The sequence below is a fragment of the Pieris napi genome, chromosome 4 (assembly GCF_905475465.1).
Source record: "Pieris napi chromosome 4, ilPieNapi1.2, whole genome shotgun sequence".
NCBI lineage: Eukaryota > Metazoa > Arthropoda > Insecta > Lepidoptera > Pieridae > Pieris > Pieris napi.
Window position 1 is genome coordinate 6324881 of NC_062237.1, and position 9866 is coordinate 6334746.

At 34.5% G+C, this 9866-nt stretch overlaps 1 protein-coding gene across 2 annotated transcripts in view; it reads left to right on the plus strand.

Moving 5' to 3' along the window:
- Positions 1–9404, plus strand: part of LOC125049039 (cationic amino acid transporter 3) — an 18691-nt gene extending 9287 nt beyond the window's left edge. For both annotated transcript variants that reach the window (XM_047648051.1, XM_047648052.1), the window contains exons 2-11: positions 1150–1381; positions 3775–4059; positions 4670–4774; positions 5644–5930; positions 6113–6350; positions 6589–6691; positions 6900–7051; positions 7367–7521; positions 7982–8090; positions 8364–9404. In XM_047648051.1, coding sequence (XP_047504007.1) covers positions 1150–1381; positions 3775–4059; positions 4670–4774; positions 5644–5930; positions 6113–6350; positions 6589–6691; positions 6900–7051; positions 7367–7521; positions 7982–8090; positions 8364–8479 — 1782 coding nt within the window. In that variant the 3' untranslated portion in view covers positions 8480–9404. The remainder of the gene's footprint in view (positions 1–1149; positions 1382–3774; positions 4060–4669; positions 4775–5643; positions 5931–6112; positions 6351–6588; positions 6692–6899; positions 7052–7366; positions 7522–7981; positions 8091–8363) is intronic.
- The last annotated feature ends 462 nt before the right edge of the window (positions 9405–9866 follow it).

The following is a 9866-nucleotide window of genomic DNA, read 5'->3' on the forward strand; positions in this document are numbered from 1 at the left end:
CACCTAAAGGGGAAATACCTTTCCTTCAGTATAAATGTTTCTCAATAAAAACTTTATCTTTGAAAGAAATAAAACTAGATTTTTTATATGTATAAAAAAGCGCTTGTCAACTTGCCAGGTACGGACCAGTTCTAACCGGTTCTTATACAATTTTTTTTCCTTATTCTAATAAGGAAAAAAAATTGTATAATTTTTTGACATCAATCGATAGTCAACAGCAAACATAGTAAATTAAATCAACAGAAACCGTTTTTTAACAATTATTTTTATTATTGAACACAATTTTAGTTCAATCAAAAAATTCTGATGTTAAATATTGAATCGAATGATTCGATACTTTAGTTTAACTTAGACATGCCATGCTACCATTGTTCATTCTTACATCGTGTTTACGAGTATAATTTAGATTGAGTATTAAACTTCTTTACAATTTTCTTATCTTATAAAAATTGAAAATGCAATTACTTCCCAATAAGAAATAGAACGACTTTCTGCATTTAAACGAATTAATCATTTATGTCTCGCACACGTAGGTAGTCGATTTTTGGTGTTAAAACATACCGGTTTCCTCAAGATGTTTGCCATTACAGTACGAGCCAGTATTACGTAAAAAAATGTTGTTAACCGAGGATAACACATAAACAATCAAATCTGCTATATTTAATATCTAAAAGTAAAGCCCGTTTTAAGCAATAAAACAATTCTCGTTGTGATAAGCTGCGATTTAACGCAGTCATCATGGTTTATTGCACATAATCCTATCTTAGACAATTAAAAGCCAATCATAAATTCATAAGACCTTTCGACTCCAAACGCAAAATTCTATATTAAGAAAAAAAATAGTAGGTCGTTGAGAAGTTATTATCAATACATATAGAACAGAAATAAACTAAAAAAAAATGAAACAGAAAACATAGATTTAGATAAATTTTTACATATATTCCTATGCTTTTTCGCAGTAATCCTCGATATTGAGTAAACTAAATAACAAGAGTACTCGTAAAACTGAAAAATACTGAACATTCACTTATTTTACTGTCCCCCAAATTTGTAAGGAAAATTTCAACTAATTACTAATTAAAAAAAAAAACTAATTACTAATTAAAAAAAAAAACTAATTACAAAATTAATTGAACGTTATAATTACAGATGGGTTGCGCTAGGATACTGTCGGCGCTGCGGCGCTGCAAGCGGCTGGATGACAGTCAAGGTGGTAGCGAGCTGGCGCGGTGCCTTGGATTACTGGACCTGACGGCGCTGGGAGTGGGCAGCACCTTGGGTCTAGGCGTATACGTTCTAGCCGGTGCCGTTGCCAAGACAGTAGCCGGGCCTGCCGTTACTCTGAGCTTCCTCGTCGCTGCCGTTGCCTCTGCTTTCGCTGGTACAACTTACAATTAATCATCTATATATATAAAAATGAAACCCGTTTTCCGTTGTCACGACATAACATGAAAACGGCTTGACCGATTTGGCCAATTCTTTTTATAATATTCTTTGAAGTACGAGGATGGTTCTTACGGGGAGAAAATTTAAAAAAATTGAGTGAAAAAGTCTAAAAACAACACTTTTCTATATTCCCATACATAATATTCGTAATAATACTTAAAAGTCAATTTGAACTTTAATACCATATCATAAAGTTCAAGTGTTAGTGGAGGGGTTCCGGGAAGGTAAATTTTTATTTTTTGACATAATGTATTTGTTGTCTTATCAACTTTCTTTTTTTTATCTTAAGTAGACCGGTGTCCCGAATAGCAGATAAGTATTTAAAAAAAATAAAGAATCGACTGTTAGGCGGTACGATGTTCGCCAGGCCAGCTAGTTATTTATAAAATAATATTGCTTTACGACGTCTTGTGAATAATATGTAAATATAAAGTATATGAAGAAGGGATCTAATCTCTAACGTCTATAATATATATGGATATTACCGAGAGGTTCAGTGTTGTTAAATGAAAACGTATATACTGTAATTAACTGTGTTTTTTTACTAGGGCTTTTGTACAATACAAAAGCAGCAGCCGCACGTGTGACCAGTGAATAAAACAAATCAAACGAACTGACCTTGTTCACACTGTCCGCTCTATTTCAACGATTACTCAATACAAATCAGCCAATAATTGTCTGCATAAAATGTATTTTATAATTTATAACACGTTTCTTACTAGAACTAGTTTGTATTTATGATTTTATATGTATAACAGTCCTTCAATTTATCGCATTAAAATACAAATAGCTGATTTGTCAAATATATCTATACGATAGTGTTCAAAGGGAAAACTATGTATTAATAGATAGCTATTAAGAAGCCGTACCCTCAATGCTATTTGAAATTCACCGACTTCATTTCCATTGCCAAACTACAAGTATTTTCCTTATATATAACTACGCACTTACCTGGACCTAAATTGATCTGACCTCTACCACCACCACTTTGTACCCAAAATATATTTTTAATAAGTATAACTAATGACTATTAATATGTGAGACTTACATAATTAAATTCAGAAAGCCTTTTTAAGCGCGCAATAAAAATCCAAAAACGTTGATAAAATATGAAGTCGTCTCGACCTAGTTTAATTTAAGAGAATGCTAAACCTTTGCATAAAGTAAAATTTTCTTATGTTTATACATCTGTTAGCGCAATATGCAAAATACAAATGACCCCAAAACGACTCGCAAAACAAGATTGTGAACTTAACATACAAATGTTTTACATATCCAGTCCTTGTTAATAATTCGTATAAATAAGTTTTCTTTTCAGTTAATTAAAATCTTTTTATATAATAAAATATTTCTAAATTAATTGATAAAATATCTATTTTTTATATGGAGCAGACTCGTGGACAATCTTGGCCCGAGAAAGGCAAAAGGTTGATTGTTTTAAATGCTCATCGTGATTGGACGTTCACCCACAAGATGGACTGATCAAGACAAAGACTTGTCACTTGTCATCTCAAAATTATACACGGTTGAAAAAGAAGCGCAGGGCCGAAATTGGTGGAGAAAAATTATATTTAATATACCATGAAAAATTAAGTTGGAACCATCTACCCTCTAGACAAAAACAACAAAGTCACGAATAATTATCACATAAGAAATCAAGCAACATGGCTTGTGTCATTTCATCTATGTAGTGTAATAACTTTGTGCTGTACAATGTACGTGTCTTAAAGGCCGGTTTTTCGATCCGTAGTTAACTCAACTATTGGTTAAAAATCCTTACTATTAGTTAAATATCAGTAAAATGCGTTTTTTGATCCGTGGTAAGAGCATCTAATGGTAAAATATCTAACCATTAGTCAAAAAAGTTAACTACTCAGTATCGGAGGGTTAACAAGATGGCCGCTGGTAATTTACATAGTAACAGCTGTTTGTCACAGAAATCAAACTATGATAAATACGTTTATTACTATTTAATGATGAATTTAAACATATTGAGATATGAAGTCATTGCTCATTGCATTGGCAACAAATTGACCAATTGTTAAGTTTAACTATAGTTACAATAGACATTGAAAAACGCATTTACGATTTTACCAATGGTTATTCATTTAACTATAGTTAATGTAACAAATGGTTAAACCATTTTTTACTACGGATCAAAAAACTGGCCCTTAAAAGTCGATCGACCTTCGATGTTAGAAATCTTTTAATATAAGTAATGCCTTGGCGTTTAGCTACCTCTCTGTATACAAATCGTATATAAAGGAAAGCATTAAAACCTAATTGAAATCATAGATTTGTTTTACTATAATTTGTATATTGTTACAGGACTGTGCTATGCGGAGTTCGCGGCTCGCGTACCTCGAGCGGGATCAGCGTATGTGTACAGCTATGTGAGCGTGGGTGAATTCATTGCATTCACCATAGGCTGGAACCTCATCCTGGAGTATGTGATCGGCACGGCCAGTGTTGCCAAGGGCATGTCGAATTACATCGACAGCATATGCAATAATACCATGGCTCGCACCTTGACAGCAGCTGCCCCGATTAATGTTTCTTTCCTTGCGGAGTATCCTGATTTCTTTGCGTTCGGACTTGTCCTTGTTATAACAAGTTAGTATTTCTTATGTATTATTATATGTATATAAATTTTTATGACGTGACAACGTCTTATAAATCGATGGAGCTGGCTGCACGCACGAAAAAACATGACTCATGCGGCGTTACCTCGCTCTGAGGCGTTCCATTTAATGCTTGAAGTGCAAGCGAGAGCGCGAAGCGCCAGAGAGGCACAATCGGACTCCGCGCTCTTCAGCGTTCGACATCTGTCTCTCTCCTACTTGAGTGAGCGATTCGTGACGTTGTCACGTTCAATTATCGTCAGTAAACCGACTTTACAGACAACCGATTTTTTTGTTAATATTTCTGCTAGTAAGTTTGATGAGTCATCCTTCGTCCTCTACAATGAATATTAAATGTATATACATTGTTGTGCTGTTTTTTGTTCTTTAATATTTTAGAGTTCGAATCACGAACTGGAAGCAAAAAGTACAGAACAGGACTGGCAGGATCTTTGGACCAGGCCGAGTTCAGATGGGCTGTAGCGCCTTAATAATGATGATTTTTTTTTAATATTACGCTCTTAATGTTAAATTCATGTCTACCTCTAGGGGTTGAGAAAATTTTATAAATAATATTTAAAATTTTCTTTTAATATTTTCAGTTTTGCTCGGCGTGGGGGTGCGCGAGTCAACAAAACTAAACAATGTCTTCACGGCACTCAATATGGCAACTGTCGTTATCGTTGTTATTGCTGGTGCCACACTGAGTAAGTCTACTCTTACTTTCCTTTTAAACAAACATTTATAAAAACATAAGAATTTCCAAATTCATTTTTTTTTATAAGTCCTGCAATCAGTCAGCTAGACTATGAGCAGATGTGTTGAGAGCTTTAAGCGTTCAAAGCAAAATCTCCATCGAGACTGCTCCTCTCTTTCAACCGTGTCTATCAAGACTAAATAATAAATAATCTTTATTGCATTAAGTTGTACAACGAATGTTTTTTTCGCGTTTAGCTAAACTCCATACTATTTTTTTATCACAACACTCCAATAGAGTAACAATAGTGACTCTTGACCTCTTCTTCACCGCTAAGTACCTATTTAACAGATTTTGTTCGTCGTTAGATGTTTTCAGTCACTGCTCGGACGTGACAATACCTATTAACGATGATAATGATAAAATATTATTAGGGCACCATCATAAAACGTAAAATATAAATAGTCTATTGTGTATTGTAAAGTGACAACGCGAAACAATAGGTCTAGCTTGTGATGCATTGACACTTTTCAGCTTAATACACGAAGAGAAAATATTATGAATACATAAAATGGTCAGAAATATACTACTTGATGTTATAAAAGCGTTAATATTGACTTCTCACTTTTTTTTCATTATTAATTTGTTATTTTTTTTACCATTTAAAATTGTCGTGAAGTATATATAATCCAGCATATGTTATATATATATATATATATATATATATATATATTTAAATTAAGACCACGAACTGTATGCTCCATGTATTTATTCAATGTTCCAGCAGTTCTGCTTACGAAATAATAAAATAATTATTAGCTATAAATATTTCTTCTTTTTCGGACTTTCTTATATTTTTACAATTTGCCACACGTATAGGCGACCCCGCAAACTGGCGGATAGCGGTGGAAGACATTCCCGAGGAATATCGCGAGGCAGCAGGCGCAGGTGGCTTTATGCCGTGGGGTGTGGCTGGAGTGATGGCGGGCGCTGCCAAGTGTTTCTTTGGTTTTGTGGGCTTCGACTGCGTCGCCACCACTGGCGAGGAAGCCAAGAACCCGAAAAGAGATATTCCGCTTTCCATCATCTTGTCGCTCGTCATCATATTCATATCCTATTTTACCATCGCGACAGTCTTGACAATGATGCTGCCTTACTACTTGCAGGTAATTTTAATCCTAAAATTTTAAAACTAAAAAGGATAACAGATGTCCACCATCTACGAAAAAGACATTACGCATGCTGCCGCGACAACCAAACATGCCAAGCTTAATGTTTAGGCTGCTTTATGATAGGATTTGAATTGACCTATTATGTTGACATTAGCTAACATCATCGTTGTGTCTAGGACGCTGACGCGCCATTTCCACACGTATTTGGAGTGGCGGGATTACCATCAGTGGGGTGGATCGTAACGATTGGGGCCATATTCGCACTGTGCACCAGCCTCTTGGGTGCTATGTTCCCGCTTCCTCGTGTGCTATACGCCATGGCCAGTGATGGCGTGTTATTTCGGCCCCTAGCTCGTATTCATCGCCGCACACAGACCCCGCTGCTCGCAACCGCCTTCAGTGGGCTTCTATCAGGTAAATATCATTTTGTTCGAAGCATGTAATTTATTTCATAAATCCTAAAAAACCATCAATTGGAAAATTTTAATATTAGTAATTATAATCAAAACTACAAACAAAAATATCCTTATATTTTGTTCAACATAGATTTTTATTATGAAAGTAATATGACACTTCTTCAATATTGGTATAGACAATATTAGTACCAATGTTTTTTTAACCTCAGACGACTAATCATACATTTATATTCCAGCAACAATGGCAGCCATATTTAACTTAAACCAATTGATAGACATGATGTCCATTGGAACACTAATGGCCTATACCATTGTAGCTATAAGCGTGCTAATTTTAAGGTGCGTGATCTATTTTATAATTCTGAACATAGTTTTTGTCAATCTGTTCGGGTACCACTCGGACACTACTGTTTTTAGCATAATAATAGACTCTCGATTAGATATAGATGTTTATGAAACAGAACATTATCTTTTTACTTGGTTGTACATTACTTATGGCCGAATGATAAACGCACGTTGCATTCTTAGTGCTATATTTATATTTCAGATACGAAGAAGACAGCACGATGATACTAAACGGGCTAAAGGCCCTCCCACAGACGCCTTGGAGCGTGGTGAAACAGCTGTTTAATCTGCTGGGAATAAAAGAGCCTACGATGCTTTCTTCCACCATCGCCAAATGCACTATATTCATCTTCTGTTAGTATACTAATGAAACATAGCCATTTATCGATAAAATTTACAAAAACATTATTTATAAAATGCTTTGAAACATTCAATTGTATATTTAGTGTTACTTCTTTATAACTTTGATAACGTTTATCGTCCTACCTCTGTGACTAGTCACCTCTGTTTAATGTGTTTATTTTATTTTTATATAACATTAAATTCATAATTCAAATAATCTCCTTTTAACAAGTTTCGAACCTAATTATGAAAAAACGTGATCCAAGAAAAAGTAAAAAGGATCGCGATAACCGTATGAATTCCGTAAGAACCAATTGATTCTTTCAGTCGTGGTGTCTCTAGCGGCGTGCGGTACAATGAGTTGGGAGGTGATAGGTGAGGGGTCTTGGGTGGCGACAGGTGCTTTGGGCATACTGCTGCTGCTTTTACTGTTAGTGCTGTATCGCCAGCCACGACGAGACGTCGCACATCTGACCTTCACCGTGAGTGTAACAAAAATTTCGGTTCATGGCTTGTACATTTTTAAACAGCTCAAAGCTATACCATAATATCAGTGCAGCGGTTCATCTGATTCGTAAATTCTTATTAATGCAAAAAATACGACCTCCAAATGTTCAAAAAGCGAGTCTACTCCTCCCTTAAAGGCCGGCAACGCACCCACTAAGAATGGGTGTCTATGGGCTGCGTAGACTGCCCTTTTTGGTCGTCCCGCAAGCTCGTTTGCCCCCCTATTATATTATATATAAAAAAAAATGGTTTATTACTTGACATGCAGCTATATGTTGTATCTGCTACTCTACTGCACTCGTAGCTTACAGTTTAACCAATTTATATCGCCTAGGTCGATTGGTTAGATTCCCGGGAAAAACAAATGTGTTTCTATAAAAATGTCAATGACTTCAAACGAAGTGTTTACTAAGTATATACATTGTTATGATGCAGGTCCCTCTGGTTCCGCTTGTACCGTATTTGAGCGTGATTATGAACGTTTATCTCATGGTGCAACTCGACTACCACACTTGGGTGCGCTTTATCCTCTGGCTTGCAGTCGGTAAGTTCTTAAAGATCCACTCACAAACCCAAATATATCTTAATTAACTAATTAGTTAAGTTTATTTGAATAATTTAGGATTTCAAAAGAACCCTAGTTTCTAGGAACTATTAATATCAATCTCTCTAAATCCTCAAAATCGCTTTGGCAGAGCTCTGAAGAAGCGCGATATACATGGATATATACGTACATAACATGCTTGTTGATTTTGTAATTTTTTCACGGTGGCACAGTGTATTTTAATATGCTTATCTATATACATATTATTTTCAGGTTACCTCATATATTTCTTTTACGGCATCAGCAATAGTTCCCTAAAGGAAAAGAAAAATGACGATACCCACACGAATGGAAAGGTTGAAGAAAAACATGTTATTACTAAGTTTTGATTTATTTAATTTAACGACAAAATATTAACTTTACAATGACAGGACTTGTTAATACGACACGACGTACGTTAATGATTGATTTTTTTGTGCATTGTATCGATTACGGAGATTTATCTTCATCATTGTATTATGTTTCAAACTTTTTACATATGAATCCCCAGCATTAATGTAAATATAATGTCGTTGATTTGATCATGATGTGGCCGTGATCATTGATTTGCGGTTAATGATAATACAATCGCAAGATCGTATAATTAAATGTGGTTATTTTTAATCGCACATTTAAAGAAATTTTCAGTTAAATCCTACATAAACTATATACCTACATGTTCGGCCACATTTTAAATGATCAAATCTCCGATCTGTGTACGCCATACATAGTTGAATAACTTGTTACTAATAATAAATATAATTGTACAAAAATAAAACTCTTCTGCTGTCTAAAGCTGATCAAATAACGTTTTCTTTAATATCTTATAGTTATGTTATGTCGCAGACTTGTTATAGACGAATAGTTCGAAGTAAAACGGCAAATATTGAGTCAAATAGATATAAGCTTATAGTATAAATGTACTGTGATGTTTTAATTAGAACTGTGATATTTGAGTAGGGTTCCAACAATATAGTTTTAAACTATTTCACTCGTTAATACTTATCTTTCAGCTCAATAAAGCTCAAATATGTTATTACATTTTTTCATAAGACAAGAGGAAGCTCCAACAATTAGTAAGCATAAATATATGGATTAAATATTTATGAAATTTTATTATATGTATACTTTTTACGAATTGGAACCCTATATTTGAGTGCGTTGCGAGTTATATTCACCACTGACAGGCACAAAGGCATCTGCCACAAGACATTTTAAATAGCTTAAGTTAAATTATGTACTTAAATTTAGCATTAACTATAATTTATAAATAACTAGCAAACTCGGCGAACTCCGTTTCGCCACCAGATGGCTTCGTTTTATGTAACATTTCGTTTGGTGATCCCGCTTTGCTGTTGATATTTTTCCTGAATTTTCTGCTATAAACCTCACGGAGCCCGAGACCTTTCCAACGAATGCAAAACCGTGGAAATCGGTTCGTGCGTTCTGGAGATATAGCGTCAGGAAGGAAAACTCGACTTATTTTTATATAGTAGATAAATTCAGCGAATACAAAATAACCAGTACTGTCATTTGTTAATTCCAATTAATTTTGTCTTGCCACAATGTTTAACTGTTAGATAACGTAAGTGCACGCATACGTTGTGATTATATTTAAGATTTAGCTAAATTAACTGTGATTCATGTATAAATAAATGTGTTTAAAAAATATCAGATTTTACGCTTTTTATATCATGAATGATTATTTTTTGTTAATTGTTATAAAATAATAAACCT